Raw genomic sequence first — 20,870 nt, 5'->3', positions numbered from 1 at the left:
ACTCCAGAGAACAGGATGGAGAGGGCGGAAGCGACACGCAAGGATGGAGAGACGCGGCTACCAGCAACGTGCCCGCGAAAATGTAAACTTCCAAGGGGATGATGTGCTGGCGAGGGGAGAGGGTGGAGATTCGCGTTGAACAGAGCGAGAGAGAAAAAGGCGATGGCAGCGCCTCCAAGCCGCCGAAAACGACCACGCCGTTATTAGGGAAGGGGTGGGATCGTTGAGACGCCCGGGAGGAGAGCTGCACGTTCTCTGCCTCCTGGCGAGGCCGAGCCTCGGGTCGCCACGTCTTTTGCATCTCCAGTTTGCTTCCGTGTTGTCTTCAAGGTTGCCTCGTAAGGGTTGAGAAGAAAAAACAGCGGAGAAAGAAAGTTTCGCTGACATTTGGACGCATATACGAGACTTTGGTAGGAAATTCGAGTCTTTTGAAAGGAAGGCTGATATTTATGGACCAAGGGTAGATCTCCGGGTCTACTGGATCTAAAACCTGCAGTTTCTCGGTCTTGTCTTCGCGTTCCCTTGGTTACCTCGTAAGTGGTGAGAATAAAACAGAGTGGGGAAGCTGGAGGTTTCGTTGGGATTTACACGCGTACGAGGCTTTCGCTGGTCTATCGAAGTCTATCGAAAGGAAGGTTGGCTTTTGTGAATTCGGAATAGAGTTTTATCGATTTGTTGCAATTTCCAGCACGGCTGTAACTCGTGGGAGGAAAAGCCTGAGGTCGGACAGCCCGCCGGTTCTCGACTTTGCTTCCGCTTTACCTTGAAGGCTGCTTCGTAAGGGACGGGACCAAAAACGGTGTTTGCAAGGGGAGATTAAAGGGGAAGCTTGGGGAGGTTTCCTTGAAATTTGGATGCACGTGGAAGCTTTTGCGGTAGATTGGAATCTATCGAAAGGAAGGTTGATTTTTGTGGCTCGGGCATCGATTTTCAGCGATTCGTTGCAACTATCTTCTGGGAGGAAAAGGTTTCTGTTTCCTCATTGTCCCTCCACGTTTCGTTGCTTGCTTCGTAAAGGGTGAGAGTAAAAAAGAGCGGTTTGGCGGGATTACGAGGAGATCGAAGAAAGAAAGTGGAGGTTTTCTTGAAATTTTCACGCAGGTACGATCTCTGGAGTAGCAAGTCCGTCGGAGCGAAGAATCTTCTTTGTAAATTGAGAGTTTCGTATTTTCTCGAATATGGAAGTGCTGGATTTTTGGAAGCCGAAATGTTTATTGAAACGAAGTGTGTTTCTTTTTTACTAATTAGAGATAGATTTTGGAATCTTTGGTGAATTTAGACTGCAAGCTCTTTAGAGAAATCTGAAAAATCAGCTGAGATATAGGGTGGTTTTTCTGAATCGAGCATTTGGAGGCTAAAATTTGTCTTAATAGAAATGAATAAAAATCCTTCAATAAGAATGAAAACACGGCAACATGAAACGCTCACTTGCTTACGATTCAAGTGAGTTACTAGTGCAACATGGTTAACGCCGCGAAACGCAGAGAATTGCCGCGTAAATGAAAGTTAGGCGCGTACAATGTTCGAAAGGGGAGGTTTCAACGAGCTTGCCCGTTTCACGAGAACTTCCACGTGTTTTGTTCCTATTTCGTTTGACTTGCTTAAAGTTACGTTTAGCAAAATTCTATTGGGTTCACAGCTCAGCCCTTTGTCGTATAGTACGTTTCTATTGATTATTATTAGTTATTTGTTATACGTGTTCTTGGAACTTCCAATTTATAGAAAAAATTTCTTTGTCTTCTTTTCAACGCTTATGCAACAACATTATATAGTATAATAGGATAAAAAATTAGGTTCATTTAACCGAATAAGCTTCTTTGAAATTTGTTTCGTGTAATTTTCTAGAATATTGATTTTACTCGATAATACGCAAATAGCTTAACAATCACGTAGGTAAAGAATAATTTCAGTGAAAACAATAATCGGTCGTAAATTGCGAGCTGACATACAAATTACCAAAACATAGGTTCCATTGAACAAAATAGGTTGAACATTTTCTAGCGTACTCTGAGGAACCACGTGTTCAGTGACACACCCACGGTGTTCAAAATCAATGGAAAGATGGGAGAATGCGGCGGCAGTACCGTGACCGTCCGAGCGGATGCTGTGGTCCTTCAACTAACGAAATAATAGAAGAACTTTGCAATGAAAATTCTGTTCCACCTGTTCTCCATATGGAACGATAAATTTTCCAAAAATTAAATACCTAAAAAGCCTAAAGAACTGAAATAAGAAAATTTTCAAATATCTTAAATAGCTTAAATAGCCAAACATCCGAGTAATCGATATGCAAATACTCGAACCCTCGAGTAATCGAATATTTAAAGAATTCCGTGGCTACCGAATCGAATATTAAACAATCGAATAGCAAACGGAGAACATAATAATCCAGATGATCATATATTCGTATAACCAACCACTAAACGCTAAATTAACTAATTATTCAAACAACAAAGTGCAACTATTCAACGTTCAAATTCCTAACAAAATTATCCCAATTAACGTTCAACTCGGTAATAACCTCTAAACTAAACTCCTTCCGTAAACGCGCTCCATCTATCGATTACCGAGAAAACTATCTAATCTTCTCTACACGGTTCCTAAAACCCACAAGACGATAAATCTTCCTCGTGTTCTCTATCGTTAAACATGTTTTAATTCAGACACGCGAGAAACGACGTTATGTTGGGAAGAACAGAAAAATCACTAGATCTGCTGCACGTGATAGGTGGGAAACCATGACCCGCGTAACGAACACGGTGTCATGGTTATAAACACCGTGGACAGAAAACGAGGCGAAGGTGGTAGGTTACCTACGTCAACGATTTCAGTTGCAATATTGACTCTACGCACGCCAACTATTAGTATCACGGAAGAAATCATGCTGGCCGTGTTACGCGGGAAAAGCTAAAGGTTAACAATACTCTGACGCCATCTGATGTATCCAACCGCCATTAAGACCATTTTTTACTTCCAACATTCCGCGTCCATTGCGCTAATTTCTCGAGTTATACAGAGAAAGCGACACATAAAGAGGAATTGATATTTTATGACGTAAAATATAGAATATGAGTTGATGTAAGTGCATCACTTAGGAATTTACAGACGAAGTGACTTCTCAAGATATTTTAGGTGAATTATAGCTCCTGCCAACGATTTCCAATAGACGTTTCGTGAATTATTACGTTAAAGGTTCTGACCACTCGTCATCGTCTTTTGCTCCATCAGAGAGTTATGAATTTATTCGATAAATTATTGTCGTTATAATTAACTTTATGATTAATTTTACAGACTGATTCCACAAATCCATATTCATTTCTCATTCCTAAACATGTCATGAATATGAGTTTTCTATGTTTTATTAAAATATTCCTTCTCATAATTCTGTGAATTTAATATCCCCGAAATTCGACAGATTTTTGTATAGGTTAAATTCCTTATGCAAATTTATTTACAGTTGAATCTATCGTAGTATAATTTATAATTAAAAAGGAAACCTTATATATCTAATGGCAACATAAATTTCAATAGTTGAATGAATTTTCTGAATTTTGATACAACGACTTACGACCATACTATACACCATAGAAAAATTCAAGGAAGATATTCAACAATCTGATCAAGTTTGACTTAAATACGTTTACGCTTCTAAGAACAAAATTCCCTAGGAACGTCACGGAATGCACACGAACGTAAATCAAGCGTGTATCGCGGGAAACCATAGGACGAGTAGAAAGCTATCGAGTCGACAATTTAACTCGAGTTACTTCCATTACGTTAAATCTCACCCTGGGGACCTGATCGAATCTATATTTTTCAGCTCTCGCCGTCTTCGAGGCGAGGGCAGATACTCGAACCAAGCTTTTAACCTCGAGAAAAACATCTTGGACACTCGTGAAAGCGGCCGTGATGTCCCTGAAACTTCACCTGGAGTGGGAGAGCCATTTCGAGCTGCACTATGTAATACGACAAGCTCGAGCAATCGTGTAATGGGATCTGGTGAAGATGAACTCCGGAATTGGTCCAAGAAAATCGATACCATTTTCCCTCCTAGTTATGAAAACCGATAGCGGAGATCGAATTTCGTGTATTACGAAATCTTATACGTCGATTAATAATAATTTATTGGTATCTTACAACTTGTCGAGTGATTCGAATTATCAAGAAAATTGTTCGTCTTTCTATCGTGTAGGCAGATTTTAGGAAATTTTCTTTTCATACGACCAATTCCAGGGAAGATTTATTGACAATTTGGAAAAAATTGTTTGAATTCCAAAGATTAAAGAAGTTCTAGGGAATTTTATTTTCCTAAATACGACGAATCAAAGAGAAGCTTTGATTTCGTGAAATTTGTTAGAATATGGGATAGAAAGAATGGAACGTTTGAACAAATATTTTCTTAGAAATGTAGGGAATTTTAATTCTAACTAAATCATACGTAATTTCAGAAAGTCTTGCATTCATACAAAAGTAACGATGTTATCTTCGTTTAAACTTTCGTGATAAAATATTGAAACAGTTAAAAATTACAAAATTTTCTAAAAGAATAAATAATTGTAAGGAGCAATATCAACTACTTTTATTAAGCTATGAATCTGAGACACAGCCATCGTAATATTTACTCAATCTTGTATATCTTCAGTTTACGACTACGCAGTAACGAAGATATATACTTCCACTGAAACGAGGAAACTTTGTAACTAGTAGTAAACCTAAATGGAACTACTTTACCACTAAAAGAGCAAGGGAGACTCATCCAGATCTACTTATCGATTTCCTGTTGGATTTTCGGTGCTGCCACTACATTCTCCAGCGAGAAACTCCGATCTAGTGAAATTTTACGTCGGTAAATCAGATTCTTGTATTCTGTATTATCTACACAAGATAGTATATTATCTAAAGAGTACTTGGATTTGTTAGTACGAATGTTCTTCGACGCTGGCGCCACGAGAAAATTACTAGACGTGTTATGAACTCGTCTCATAAATGTTTTAATCAATTTTTAAAGAAATTTATAAGTTTTTAGGCTTTCTATAAGTACATATTTTTAAATCAAACTTTTTAGAAGAATAAAACAATTCCTAAAAATGCTGCCAATTTCAGACTCCGAATTCCAAGGAACGGAAATAAAATATACATAGAATAAATCAAAGATGTAGATGTTATTTAATAATAAATCTCAAGTTTCTATACTTTCACCTTTGAAAGATTCCGCTAATTTCCAAATCAAACTTCTAACGAGTAATAATCCTTGCAGCACGCGGAACCAAAAAGAAGAAGAATATTCTATTTATATTTCTAGAATTGGTTCCTACCATAACCATCCATACTTGACAAACAACGCGATCTAATTGAGTTACCGGCGGAACAACTGGTTATATCTTGTACTATGATGTACACGTGTTGGTTCGAAATATGTTTGCGCGACGAATTACCATCGTCGTGCAACTGAAACGGAAACAAGAGGAGGATTTGCTCGCCCGAATAGAAACTGTGTATTTGAGCGTAAAAGATTGAGGGGACTGATAGTTGAATTTCACTAAAGGCACCACGCGGATGCTTCAGCTGACTACATAAATGCTGATAATGCCACTTTCAAAAAATCAACAAATATGTAGAGTTCAGATTTCTAATAAAGTTTCCGAAGTTTCAAAAGTGTATAAAATTGAATAAGTGAAAAATTGTGATAGAGAAATGTCATGTGGAGAATGAAACGTTGACTGACACGCATTCGTGATCACTGTTTCTGCTACTGTACACTCTGGAAACCTCAAATCAAGCAGAAACTGTTGAAACACGACGTGTATGCCCGACACATGGAAGCAGAAATGTGTGATCAACAGTGTGTCCGACGTCACAAACAATTACCATCCGAGCCGATTAACCAAACATAGTAATTCGAGTACCCGGATGAATATCCATTTGTAAAATACGTTTTCCAATGTGCTCAAATTTTCAAGCTTTGAAATTTTCAAAGAGTAAAATTGAATTTTAATTATCGAAACTTCCTTACTTTTAAGGTTTTGAAATTTGTAATTCCTAAATTTTCAAACGTAGATACAAATTATCAAATTTCTGATCTTCCGGCGATACGAATTTTCTCGTTTTTCTCAGTTGAAACAAATTTTCTTAAGAATGATTTCCATTCCCTCTTTACATACACACAGAACTTCTCTTCTATGTTTTATCCTCGAAGTATGACAGGAAATCGATGATCGTTTTCTTCAAATTAGAATCGCAATGTCGAAAAGCTGTCAGCGTGACACGAGATGACACGTGACACATCGAAAACAATTATCGTTCGTGCACACTTCGAATCGATCGCGCTTTACAGACGTCTGCAAGCTGAACACCACATCCTCCTCTTTCCATTCTCGTGAACCTATCTCAAACGTAAGTGTAATCAACTTAAATACCACCCAATGACAAGATCCGCAATCACTTAATTGCCAACTCAATATAAACAACTGTGAATCAGTTGTTTACCAAGCGAAGCAGTGTTTTCAAAAGAGTCGCGTGCAAATATAGAAACTGGAAAATGTATTGAAACTGATGTAAAAACTTTTCTGATGTATTAATTAGATTCCAAATGAAATTAGTATTTATGCAAGATCACGTGTTCACAGGCATCGACGAAGAATTTCAATAAACAAAAGTGTGCTTTTCACAAGCAGAAACATTTTAATATTTCAAAGTATGTTTTGTTTGTAAATGCGACAAGTAGATTCATTTTGCTCTTGATGCCTCATTTGCTTTTGCATTTGTCGACATTCCTCTACATTTTTCCATATCTACAGTTGTCGTAAATGCATAAATATGCAATTTAGTCATAAGCATAAGTGGATCGTTGAAGAAGTAGGTAAAGCAGCCCCCTTCGACAGAATTATAATACAAAATTTAATGACATTTATGGATGAATTTAACGATAGAACAACTCAATATATTCAGACATATTTTTATAAAAATCTACAATGTTATTGAACGTTACTTCCTTTGCGATTCTATGATCCTGCTGCAGAAACATGCAGAAGATTCCAATGACAGTAATATAAACCGATATTGGTCAGGCATCCGATCGGTTTTGCCATAGTAACGCTATAATTTAGAAAATTCATATCAAATTCCTGTTGCGTGAATTTCGAGTCCCCGAATGATAATTTTAAAAAGTCCCGAATATTTTGGAAAATCGAAGAATATTCAGGTTTGGAACTTCAAAGCTTCGAATGGTAAAAAGTCAAAAATTAAAGTTTGCGAGCTTCGAATAGCTCGAGGTACTCGAAAAAGACCCGAAGATTTACTAAAATTTCAAACTAAAATTCGGAAGCTAGGAATAACGTAAATAATTGACGTTGGAACTATGGCTGGCTTCACTCGAAATTGAAGTTGCATTGGGGCAGGATAATTAACGATCGCCTGTTGACCCGCTATAACGCGATTACCGTTGGAAATTAATTCCATGGGTATCTGTGCGACGAAAGCTCGTTCCAGAAACAAACAGAACGCCACGGCAATCGATTGTTCGCGAATTCGATACACGGATACCTCTAACGGAATCCCCATCGCACCTTTCTGATAGCTGTCCATCCCCAATCCTACTGCAGAATGATATATTATTCTCTGTTAAATTCAGGTCGAACATTCGTCAATAGATGTACCAGTAACACATGAGAATTCGAAACGTGGACCATGAAAGGTCATCAAGTTCCAAATTCCTATTTTCTAACTTTAAAATTATCGGATTTCTGAACTTTTTCATTTTCGATTGTTCAAGAAATCACAAATGCCTATTTCGGTCACTGAAAACCTTCAAATTTATCCTAACGTTCTCAATACACTCTATATTCATACAAAGTCTAATCAATAGGATTTTTATTTTATTACACGGATATTTCTATGAATACGGCTAAAGAAATGGAATTTACATAAAAATTTGTTTCGTTTACCAAACATTACAATAAATACCCTATTCTGAATACTTTATATATTTTTGATGAACATTAATGAACTTTAATTATTCCCTAATTGAAGCGCTCCTAATATACGTTCAGGTAGCACGTTAATCAATTTTGACTTGAAAATATATCTAGAAGGGAGCAAGTATGACTTGGACAATTACATTCAGCGAGTAGCCTGAAGCTTACCCTTGGTAACGTGCTTTGTTTCATGTCGATATCTCAATTCGTTTCCGAGATACTGGCCTTTAAATTCCTACGACGTTCAGTATGGCGCGACTATGTCGGCGCAACGCAGATTTTCCCGGAAACGCGTAAGTTGCTACTAGCAATAAACCCGCTGACTCAACGACTGTCACTGACCAGCGCACGCCTGACTATAACGGAACGGGTCGGTGCGTGAGTGGGAACGAGAGGTCCAAGTGTGTTGGAGCGAGACGCACACAGTTAGTATGAAAAATTAGACTCGTCTTTAAACGACGATATCTGAAGAACGGAGCGTCGTATCGACATGATTCAAAAAGCATTTTGAAGGGAAGATTTTCACACATTCGATAGTGTCAAAAAAGTTTTCGTCGACTTTTGCGTATCTGTAATATGAGACGGAAAAGAATGTGAGACTTCAATGAGTCTGAGAAATCGGATTGAGATTTAGATTTACTTTGTAATTAAAATTGACACGAAATTCTATTAATTTTCATTTATTTCCTACGTACCACGTAATGAGATTAAAGTCGATTAATACCAAAATGAAATTTTTGAAAATATAATATATCGAATAAGTTTCAGAGGAGATTTTAAATTTCTCTTGTATTTATTTTACTGTTCAAATTGAGATGAAATTTGGTTAGTTTCAGACAATCTCCTTCGTATTATTGAAATTCTGGGTGGATGAAAGCTGTACGTAATGAAATGAAATTTATACAAATTACTGACCATATACCAATGGAAATATCAAAATCCATTCTCATCATTCAAATTGACACAATTTTACGAAATTTCGTTAATTTCTATTAATTTGCTGCATATTATTTGGCGTTTATAACAGATTCCGTGTAATTAACGTGATTCTACTAATCGTACGTTTCTTTGAACTATGTATGCCGTTTCGTTGATGAATCTGCGTGTTCTCATGATTAATGAAACAAATAACCGCATAATCAATATTTCCACTGGCTGTAAATAATTAATGGAAATGCTTTATATTATAATCAGCGGGTAATTATTGCGTACTCCAATTCGTCGAAGTCAAAATGAATAATTAATATTATTCTGTGCTTTTTCCTCTCGTTCGCCAACCGAGTCGTTTAACAATAACGGAAGGAATTATTTTTCGAATAAACAACATGACCTTTACAAATGAAGATTCATTTTGTTTCTCATTAAATCCTGTATTTTGCGCATTTCGAAGTTTCATTCGGTCAAATTAACTTTTTATTCGGATAAATATTGAAATTTCCATACAGACAGCAATAAAGATGTATCTCTATGGGTAATTTCGATAAAATTAATTTTTAAATTAAATTCGAATTCATATCAGATGCAAGGAAGTAAAGATTATAAAGGAATATTATAGTCGACTCCTATTATTATCATATATAAATAATCAAATCTCTCTAAAAATAGGCGAATGCTCTTATTGAAAGCGGAAACTGTGCCAGCAAAACGGGGATTCGTGTAGCTACGTCGAATCAAATCAATCTGTTAACATACCCAATCTTCGGAATTGCTCGACTCGAAAACGTGCGATCAGTGGAAATGGTCGGCCACGATGTCGTGTCACGAACAAATATTCGACCTAATCACCACGATCTCACAATGTCATCATGAATGTTTCTAGTACAACAGAAACTCCACATACGCTTCCATTATTTTTAATTCTATTCTAAAGTTAGAATTGTGGCAAATCCATTAAAACGATGATTTTTAGATTCCTTGTTTTTGTTGCTATACTCTATACCACATTCTTGATCACTTGATTATAGTCTTGCAGTTATTATGTTTGATAGTCACATTATAGTTGCATGTAATTACTGTCTTATAGTCAGTACACTATATTATCTTTATGACAGATTACTTTTCTGTTAAAAATAGAAGAAAAAAAAAAATAAATATTCCATTATAATGTTTCTTCAGAAAATACGATTTCTTAAATACGAAAGTGATATGTGTGGTTTAAAACTTGTATATTTTCATAGACTGATCTAAATTGCAATATATTTGAAATCATACAATCCTAAAATTGTTAAAGACACGAATGAAATAAAAAATGAATGAAGAAAACACTGTTCACAGTGTTCCATGAGGCCATGCAGAACATTCGCAAATGAAAAAGATCTCTATCCAGCTGAAGCTGAAATTTAATCTTTGTACAGCGTTTCTTCGGTTCTATTTACGAACAACAAAATTAATTTTATTCTAGGATCGAATTGATTCGAAACATCGAGTTGTTTCTCTATGCAAAGGATGCAGCCCTTGGCCAGAGAAGCGAGAGAGTAACACTAAAAGGGTCATGCGTAAACTTCCTCCATAATGAACTCTTACTCGAGTGTTAATTAGTGGTAACGTTAGATTAGAGCTTGGAAAGCTTACGTGGCTAGAAGCCCAAGACTCATTTGTTTATCTCTTTACTAGGTAGCTGAAGTCTGACTTGCTTCCTTCGCCTGGATGGGTTGAATATGCGAAGCTTACTTAGGATGGCTGAACGCTTCATAATATCTAGGAAACTACTATTGACGTCTGAATCTTGTTTGACTAGGTTAGGTATTTAATAAGATTTATATCTCGAAATCTACCTTTAAATTTTCGCAATTCCACTTCAAATATTCGATATTCAAATATCTCAAATACCAAAGTATCGCAAATTTTTATGATCTCATATAGCAACATTTTTTAAGATTCCTATCAAACTTAGAATTTTCAATTTCCTCCTGAAACCAATAGACAACAGCCAACATAATTAAGCATTATAAGAAGCGTTAGCCTTCGCGAATCTTAAAGTACAAAAAACGCAACGAAACGTCATTTATATAACAATAACATAACCATAACATCAAATGTAACAATAAACCCAAATTTCATATTCTGATTGCCCCACATCTTGACAACAACTCGTTAACGCTCAATCTACGTATAATCTTACTACTCACTCTAGGAACACGTCGGATTCGCTTCTGGGTAACACCAACCTCGGCAGAACGATCGCCTTCTTGCGTCTACTCTTCAGCGTTTGCGCGGAAAACTGGAATTCCATAGATTGAATCGGCGAGTATGGACTCAAAATGGTAATCTTCCTGTCACTGCCACCTGGACTGGTCAGAGAAAACACATTGGAAGGCGGTGGTAAACTAAGATGCTGCGGGATTTTTCTCTCCAGTCCAGTATTGGCAAACAGACCACGTCTAACTTCGGCATTTAGACTCTCCTCTCTACGAAGATCGTCGCTACTCTTTGACTCAACAGTCATGATCCTCCTGACATCGCTGCTAGAAGATGTCAAGAAGCTCCTGTAATGACTCTTGGAACTTGTCACGTGAGACTCTGAAGACAGTGACAGAGACTCCAGGCTCTTAGAATCCTCTATGTATCGCTCATCAGCGCTCAGAAAGTTCCTCGAGGTTCTAAGACTCTCCATAGATCGAACTGTCATCTGAGTCTCACTGCCGGTGGTTAGAAGATGCTGTTGTTGTTTCTGAATCTTGGACAGACTCTTCACTTCGGGTTCGTAATCCTCCTGACTCGACGAAGACTGAGGGCTTCGATGGAACAGACCTAGACAGGCAGATCTGTTCTCAGGAAACCTGGATATTTTGCTCCCTCCCTCGCCCACTCTTAGGCTGGTCCTCGTAATAGCCTGCTGTCGAGTCATCAGAAGAGACTCTGCTTCCTCTGGAACGTCCAGGGAGTGACAATGTCTGTCTGAGGTCCTGGTACCCTTTTCATCGGTCACTAGGGGCTCTGAGGTGTCCTCGTCTTTTGAGACGTTCTCCACTTTATTATCGGAGGCACCGTCCATGGTGACAGAATCTTCCGTGGAGTCCCTTTGATGTGTTGCTTCGAACCTGCTTCTGGATATAGATTTCGAAGACAATAGGAGCTTGCTTTCTGATTCTTTGTGAGACACTTTGTTGGCCAAGGTTAGAGATTCTCGTTTCTCATCTGTGTCGTCATCATCCATTTTCTAGAGTTTCTGGGTAACCCACAGGTTGACGCGGAGGTAGAAATGGTTTATAGGAGAGGATTGGAGAGGATTTTTAAATGGCATAGGCAGATTGAGTGGGTTTGGGCTGAAACAACGCTGGCAATCTCGTGGTTCGGGTCACGGATGACCGTATCTTGATCCCTGTTGGGTTTCCCGAATCATCACAATGAGAATCACGGTAGCCACGATACGGCTCGAGCCTATTTCTGTCTCTTACGATGTCTCGTTCGATGTTTAACTGGGAAGCTGAAAGAGTTAAGACCTGTGTCTTTTAATGTCATTGGGTTTTCGGGTCTTTTCTTTTGGAGTACCTTTAGCGACCTTGGAATTTTTTCGTTTCTATCATTTTGCATTAGGAATTTAATTAAATTCAATTTTCAACTAGAACGTATCAACCATTCTATATTTGAAATTCAATCGAATTTAATTTAAGATGGAAGATTATAGCTTCTACCATTTTATCGTTACAACTTAATTTAATTGAATTTAATTTTAAACGAAAACTGATGGTTTCTGTAATTCCGCATTTGGAATAGTTACGACGAGAGATTTAGCGAACTATTTGAATCTGGATCGACTATAACCAAACAGGTTTATCATAGTTCTCCTATCGACTAGATAACCCGATAGATTAACCCAGAAACGTTTGGCTCTCAAGGATTAGCATGCTTTCGCGTGAGCCTATATCCAGGTACGAATCGTTATGGATGAGCATGTTTCTCTCATCTAATTTCAGATCGTTCATTAACTACTAGCGATATTTCGAGTTCGAGTTATCAGGCAGACCTTGATGAAGTTGATTATGTTCTATTATTGTACAACAGATTTTACGATGATACACATTATGGCTATACACATCGATAGTAATTTACTTTCGTGTGATAAATTTGCTAAATTTTTAATGCAGGTATATTTCGATTTTTCTATGACTGTCATTAAAGTTTTTTAATTTTTTAGCTGGATGGACGAATAATAAAATATTGCTTATTTTCGACCCAATAGCCTAAATTTGAATAAGATCAGGATAATATGGAAACAAGTGATTAATTCTCAAATATCATCAAATCTACAAAAATTTAATTATCGCAGATCAAAAATCCTCTCAAACTGAAGCATCAGTGGACCATACACATAGCAGGAAACACTATCAGGTTTCTCTACCTTTGACTATTTTGTACTAGCGATCAATTTTCCACGAAACATCATACTTCCTCCTTCCTCCTTCGTTCCACTTTCGTGCAGCTATGAAAAGTCGCATGGATGAGAGCCTGGAAACGGAAGATCGATCCGTCTCGCATCACCGGTTGATCCAATCGTCGTTAGCATCGATTCTAGCGAGCGCGTTAACGCGATTGCCACAATTTTACGACGCCAACAATCTAATATCTCACTTTAAACGATCAGTCGAATTGCCTGAAGTGGCATTAGATTAATCGATCCCCGGAAAATCTAGTTTCAAGCTTTTTTTCTCCGGAGAGACTCGCGAACTGTGCTATCGATCTCGAGTTTGAAAGAATAGTAGAGAATTAAATAGTTTTAATTTTTGAAACTGGATTTTACAAATATTGCTAATTACCGAGATCTATAGGCAGGCTACGTGCTGTGGTTTTTCAAGTTGAAATGGGTCGTTGTTTTGGAATTCCATGTTTCAATATCGTTACATTATTAAGTTAATTTCATGCTGGTTTGCAATCACAACGTTTCATTTGCAACGAGACTGGCATTGAAGGCTCGGACGATCGTTATGGAAATTGATTGAAGTGAGTTTTCGAAATCACCCGACACTTCAATTAGCAGTGGGAGAATTGTAAGTACGTGGAATATTGTTTATCGGAAGTTAATTGACTCTCTGGTAATATATTTAACAAGCACGAGATGAGATGATATACCAATGATTTTATCGTTTGATGTCAATTTAACACAAACTTTAATTCGAAAACTAAGAAACATGTAGACTGGTCCAACCACGTAATTCGCGAAAGTGTGTGTGAAAGAGGCTACCTCATTTTCGAAACAGGTCAAAACCGTCCCACTCGTAAAACCTACCCCGCTCTCCTCAAGAATGGTAATCGTCGCGCCGAAAATGGAACAACCCTGTCAAGGTCTCAATTAACCACTCTGAAATTAATGCGAAGCATTCACGGACGCAAAACCTACTAAGAACTTTTAAGTTTCTCGTCGCATGAACCGTACAGTCATCGACTATACATTTCGAAATATAATATAGTCATCGACTACAAATCTCAAAATACAATATAGTCGTCGACTATAAAACTCAATTCCCATTGTGAATGCTAGTACGTCGATAATTTCAAATCCGGCAAGCAAATAAACATTAAGAAATTCCAGTAATAATATCCGACGAAATGACGGATAAAATGACGGATAAAAGAAAGTTGATAGTTAAAAACGAGTAAAGTTCGTAGCGTATCAATTTTCAGAGTTTCTGCTACTCGTCGTTATAACTCGAGTTGATATCGAATTCCATCCGTAGGCGAAATGAAATCAGAGCCAGAGGACGAAACAACTCGCCATTGAAATTAAGAGAGAAATTGTTCAGATCGAATTAGCGACGCGTGATTAATTCACGCAACTGCCTTTGGAAATGGGATACGTCTGCACAGATGGTCTCCAACACGAACAATATGAACAATAGATGTCTGCTCGGACGCTTCTCGCTTTGGCACGCAAATAGCGTTTAATTTAGGCGACGATTGCCAGGGGAATGCGTTCGATATTATGGGACACCGTTTCATATATTCTTGGACCCATCCACTGTGGGAGATGATCGCCTGGAGCACGTTCCTAAATTTATTTTCAACGGCTTTAAGATGAGTCGTTTCGAGGATCGAATGATGCTTATTAATAGATACCACGGTAGCATGAACATTGGCGCGAGTTCGCGAACCCCGAGTGATTCAGTGATTTAGTACGTTAGGGGAATCTTTTATAGGGAATTATCAGGTTATTGCGTTTCCCTTTTCGTATCATTTTTACAATGCTCTTTGAAAAATCCTCTATGGCTTCTATCAGTCTTTCAGTGCAAACGTTCTTTTAACGAACAATTCAATAAATCAAAATATATTTTCCTTGTTAGATGTTACGATTTTTATCGCGCTCGTAATTCACGTTAATTGAGCTTCAACATGCCGAGGCTTTCCTTTTAGTTTTTACCAGAATACTCAACTACGATACTTCACTCAATACCCAATCCTAACCTCAATGTCAAGGATGAAATCAGAAGCTTTTAATTCCTGAAACAGAATCTACAGAATAGTTCTTTGTTGTAAACTCAACAAACGATCTAATTTCTCCTGGTTCCACCGTTTTCCCGATATCTTTTTCCCTTTGCCAACATTGCTCGGTAAGCAATCTCCGCATTCCGCTCCAATTAATTATCTTCCACGCTCATTCGAGGTTGCAACAAGGGGATGAAAAGTTCATGCAGACGAAGAATCTCAATTACATTCGGACTTCGTTTATTGCCAGTTATATTTATAATCGACGCAAGTGTGCTCGACGATTTTATATATTCGCGTGTATTTCAATATTATTGAGAGGACTGATAATTCGTCCATTCTCTGGGAATGACTTTAAGACAAAGCAAACTGTTTTCCGAAACGTGACATGAAAAAACATGACGATCAACGTGAGATCGTTCGATTGCTATTATATTTTCATACACTTAATATACGCTGTAACTCATATATCGACTCTCGAATATCATTCAGGCGAATATTCCCTGAGACATTGCCGCAGTTGCGTCCCAGGATGTTTCCGACAAAACATAATTAATGGAGGACCTTCCAGGTCAACGATCATGTTACTATCATGTTGCAGGAATAAAGCGACGACAGAATGATAAATCCTTGAAAATAGAAATTTTTGAATTGGATTGAAATTAGGAAACGTTAAAGGAAACAGACGAATGTTTGAAAAGGAATTATCTTTCGAGGATTATAGTCCTTTCGCAAATATTATGGCAGTATTGCACAGCTCTTTTCAAATAGAAATCTGCGCGTTTCTTCCTTTGCGTGGATCCAGTCCAATCATCGCTCTATATAAACGGAGCATTTCAGTTGAAATACGATAGAATACTAATTTGCGAAATATTCGAATAATCATTTTCACCATCTCGGGGAATAATTTTTATTATTTTGCTATCTCGTGAGATACTATAAATAAAAAAAAAATCGTATTATAGTTTGACAATCTAACGGATAGATTTGCATAATTAAAAAGACAGTCGAAAGGAGGAAGCGTCGTAGAAATCGATTACAAGTAGAGACTATAAATAAAGATAGTATTAATAGATAATTTTTGAAGAAAGAAAAGAAAACGTGCCAGAATTCACTTAGAATTCTTTCGTTCGATTGTTTAAGAGCTCTACAACTCGACCTTTGCCAATTTAATGCTTTAAGGAGCGAGGAACCATCCACCCACGTTGTTTCACACGATTTATCGTGTCGACATTTAGTTACACTTGTCTTAATCCGAGTAATAAAAAAGTTTTACGCTAAGCCACCCACTCCACGTTGTTTAATATTACGAGCGAGTTTATATCGATGAAAGAAAAATATAATCGAAGAAAGAGAAGCATAGGAGCGCTAAGAGAAAATAATCAAAATCAGAAGAAAGAAGATACGATTAATGGCAACATTGTGAAGCTCGAGAGAACAAGTCCTGCACATGAAAATATAACCTGCAATTGAAACACTCGTAAAGAAACCGATGCGCTGCAACAAAAGGCAGAAAAGGGAATCAAAATCAAAATACAAAAGCCAATTAGTCTGGAAATGTGGAAGCTGGAAAGAATAGATTTTACACGTGAGAACCCAATCCCTAATTGAGGCTCGTAAAGAAACTGGTGAGCTTCAACAAAAGATAAAAAAAAAAGGATGAAAATTAAACTACGGAAGCCAATTAGTGTAAAAATTGTAAAGCCCGAAAGAACAGATCCGACACATAAAAGTCCAACTCCTAATTGTGACACTCGCGAAGACCTCGTAAAGGTACTGCTGGTCCGCTTCGACCAGAGGGAAGAATGGAAAGCAAAAAGAGAATCAAAATCGCAAGAAAGAAGATCAACTAGCCCAATGTCACGGAAGACCGACTCAGAGGCCTGTGATACTATTATCGACGCTATCAAAGAATTAGATCACGCTGCGTGGGTCAGGCGTTCAGTCAGCTAGCACCTGCGGCGTGTTCATCGAAAGTGTTCCAGTTTCTCTGGCCTTTACCGTTAAAGGCGAATTCCCACGCGATAGATTCTCCTCTCAGCGATTAAGTTTTCGGATGATTTAGGGGATTTCATAGGCCAGGTGGGGTTCTAGCCAGATTGCCAGAGTTGTAGGTCAAAGCTAGACTTCGTCGACTGTGAACCGCCCTGATAATACACGTTATTGCAAGCCAGCTGTATGCATCGATCCAAGCAGACGCGATCCGCTCTGCACGCGCCACTTGATCATTGCCGTTTAGTAATTCACGCTACTGTGCACATTGTGCGGCGTTCACCAGATTTCAGGTTTCGCTGTCAGACTTATTGAAATAATCGCGGAAAGTAAATCATTCGGAGCTTTTAGGGAATTGGATTCTCTGGCTGTGTCTAGAGAGTGACTGCATAAAGTATTTCAGGACTATTGTATTTATTATGATACTTACGCTATACCGACCTAACCTAAGTCAAAGAATCGATAGTCAGAAGTATTTGGTTCGTCGTTATTGCAGAGTCGTTTTCTTTCTCCGCTTGTAAGCAATGGAAAATATGGACGCTTGGATGGACTTAAAAAGGAACTGCGACATTTCTTTCGAATTGGAATTTTGATTAATGTGGAATTTTGGACAATGGTGTTCATGGGTTAGGTGGTAGATTTTCGAGAGAACTTATGACAGGAATAGCTAGGCGAAGTCGAAAAGAAATCAAAGACTCTTTTTTGATATCGTCGTCGTCGATGAATTTTTCAGGGAACATTTCCATGACAAAAGGGATTTTCATCGACAGCCGAAACATAGAGGATGTCAATGACTTTTTGAACGAATATTTTCTTGAAAAACAAAGGGGAGAATTTCTGCTATGATTTTTAGCAAAGTGGCAATGCATATTTTAATATGAATATTCTTTAACCCAATATGAACAAAGAGGTGTTGATGCCTTTTTGAAGAAATACTCTGTTGGCAAAGGAGGAAGAATTTCTGTGGAGATTTTCAGCAAAGTTTCTATACATCTTTCAACGAATATTTCCTACAGAATATTTCTTTAAAAAAAAGGGACAGGAATCTTGATTGCGATGCGGATCTAAACATCTATATCGCATCTCGTCATCTGGCAAACTTGCTCGATCTCCAACCTCCACCTAACATGACCTACTTTAGTTCCCAAAATTATATAAATAGTTCTTAGAAAAGAAACAGTAGCGTAGTATCCAAGTTCTATCGATCTGTGAGTACCAAGTCAAATTCTAGAATTTCTAAAATTAAAGAATATTCAAGAGAAAGCGTTGAGAGGAAACGCGACGATAGTTTCGAGTTTCATTGGTTGATTCGTGATTTCCCATTGCCTTCTGGACCTTCGCGCTGCGACTCGACACCTGAAGCGTTGCATTAACCTTACTGGACCCCGGAGATGATAAGGGCCATATTCGAAGTTTGCCCGAGTCGTTACTCACGTTATGGCCAGACATTCTAACTTTAATATCGATTCGGATGGGTCTGAGTAAGTGCGTTTGACACCTCTCTTCTTGTCTTTTTTCTTTTTCTGATAATAACAGTTAATAATTTGAAATTTTTATCGTAATTTATAATTACGCATTTTTGTATAACACATAATATATGATTTATAATTTTCCATAAAAAATCTCTCGGAACCTTGTCCTTTTTCTTTTTCTGATAATAACAGTTAATAATTTGAATTTTTTATCGTAATTTATAATTAGGCATTTCCGTATAACACACAATATATAATTTATAATTTTCCATAAAAAAATCGCTCGGAATCTTTTACCACTTGCCCGATTATTCGTTGCTAAATTATTGATCCAGGAAAGTAGTAATTTCGTTGCTAAATATTTTTATATTTCTCAATTTCTTAACCTTCCTTAATCTTCGGTTAACCAACTGATACAATCTTTTAGTCATTCCCCACAGCAAATACTACAATCTTCAAATTCGTACGATTACATAAAAATGTTATACATATATTCGAAGATGAAAGCAATTGTTTGCATTCCAACGATCCTCGATTGTTCGCCACGATTGAGAGTTCTCGTTAAACGAAACATTTAGAATCGAAATTCCCTATTACAAGGAACACGTTCTTGAAAAATAAACAAGTCGTGCATGAATATGTACCGTCGTTATTTGCATTTCAGACGAGGTACCGTGAATTTTCATGGTGACGAATTTTATTAAAAGTTTCCATCAATCGTGTATCGCCGCTCGAAATGCAGTTTTCCACCGGAAAAAAGAATTTATCGATCGTAAATAATCGCTTTTCGCGAGTGAAACGCTAGAGGAAATTCGGCACACGCTCGTTTGTTACGGTTGCAGGTGAATTACGGCGACAGTTTCGATAAAATTCTCAGAAATCCTCCAGAGAAGGGTGTAAAATACGTGATCCGCGCTATTTCCACGTGTCTGTAATATTCACAATTGCTGTATTTAATATATAATATTTAGGAAACTTTTTTTTAAATACACGATTTTTGTCAAATTTCGTACGATTATCAGGATTATCGGAATTTTGGAAATAAATTTTCGTTTTGATTCGGTTTGGTATAAAAATTTTAAAAATCCAAATTTTTAAGAAATTTTAAAACTACGAGAGATATTTGGCCGCAAGACCACGAAAAGAATTGAAAAGGAAATTTCCAACCTTTTCAAACTTAAGTTTGGAAATAATTTACGAAGATTTCGGATTTTAATCGTCTTTATATATATTCTACAATTTTAAAAGGATATTAAAATTCGCATAACTTGAGGAAAATTCGCACAATGTTTTGCACAAATGAATTTTAACAGAACTGTCGAGAGACATCGATTTCCTTAACAACCAAGAAAAACACGCTTCTTGCGTCACAAAGAAAGCAGTTTTTGCGATCTTTTTGCATGGAACGAAGAAAGCTTCCGCAGTTGCAAAGGAGAATGACTCATTAAGAACTTTCTCAACTAAATTCTAATCTCCCAGATGCAATATCATGGATGTGACAAAAACAGTCTGTGATAAAAGAAACCTCTAAAATCATTTGTCTTTTAATACGACCGATCTGTCGTTTAACTCGATTGGAATGTGTCGCAACATGGAGATTCGATAATCGAACAAATATTAAATTATTTCGCGAATTCGCGCTGCTTGGAACAGCCAATCGAACTGCCGAGTCGACTCGAGCATGCAGGACCCGTAGTTAATTGGAAGCTTCCATGATATTAAAGTTTAAATTGCCATCGAAGCTGCAGCAACTTTGGTTTTGCCAAACTTCGAGTCTCCCGACACTTCAATAATTATCTTGCTTATAAATAGGGTGTTTAATGATCGCGTTATCACGATAAATTATTAAATTAATTAGCGTGTTTTTTCTTCCCATATTTTTTTAGTCTTTCAAAGTACCAACATTTTTCGTGTTTTCATCTGTCTTTTGTGAAATTGATGAAACGAAAAAAGATAGAATTAGAGAACGTTGGAATTTTTCATACTTATAGCAAATTTTGCTGCTATGTCTCTG

The 20,870-nt window shown here is 37.3% G+C and overlaps 1 protein-coding gene across 10 annotated transcripts in view; it reads right to left on the bottom strand.

Annotated features, from left to right (window-relative positions):
* dnc (phosphodiesterase dunce) overlaps positions 1-20,870 on the bottom strand; it is a 352,460-nt gene that overhangs the window by 138,828 nt on the left and 192,762 nt on the right. For 4 of the 10 annotated variants that reach the window (XM_069129688.1, XM_069129689.1, XM_069129690.1 and 1 more), the window contains exon 2: positions 11,102-12,399. The exons of 5 other annotated variants lie outside the window; for them this stretch is intronic. In XM_069129688.1, coding sequence (XP_068985789.1) covers positions 11,102-12,129 — 1,028 coding nt within the window. In that variant the 5' untranslated portion in view covers positions 12,130-12,399. The remainder of the gene's footprint in view (positions 1-11,101; positions 12,400-20,870) is intronic. One more of the 10 variants, XM_069129691.1, reaches the window with a different exon arrangement.

The sequence above is a fragment of the Bombus flavifrons genome, chromosome 16 (assembly GCF_040668555.2).
Source record: "Bombus flavifrons isolate JBK064 chromosome 16, iyBomFlav1_principal, whole genome shotgun sequence".
In the NCBI taxonomy this organism is placed as follows: domain Eukaryota; kingdom Metazoa; phylum Arthropoda; class Insecta; order Hymenoptera; family Apidae; genus Bombus; species Bombus flavifrons.
The sequence above is the reverse complement of the archived record's forward strand: the minus strand, read 5'-3'. Positions and strand labels throughout refer to the sequence as shown.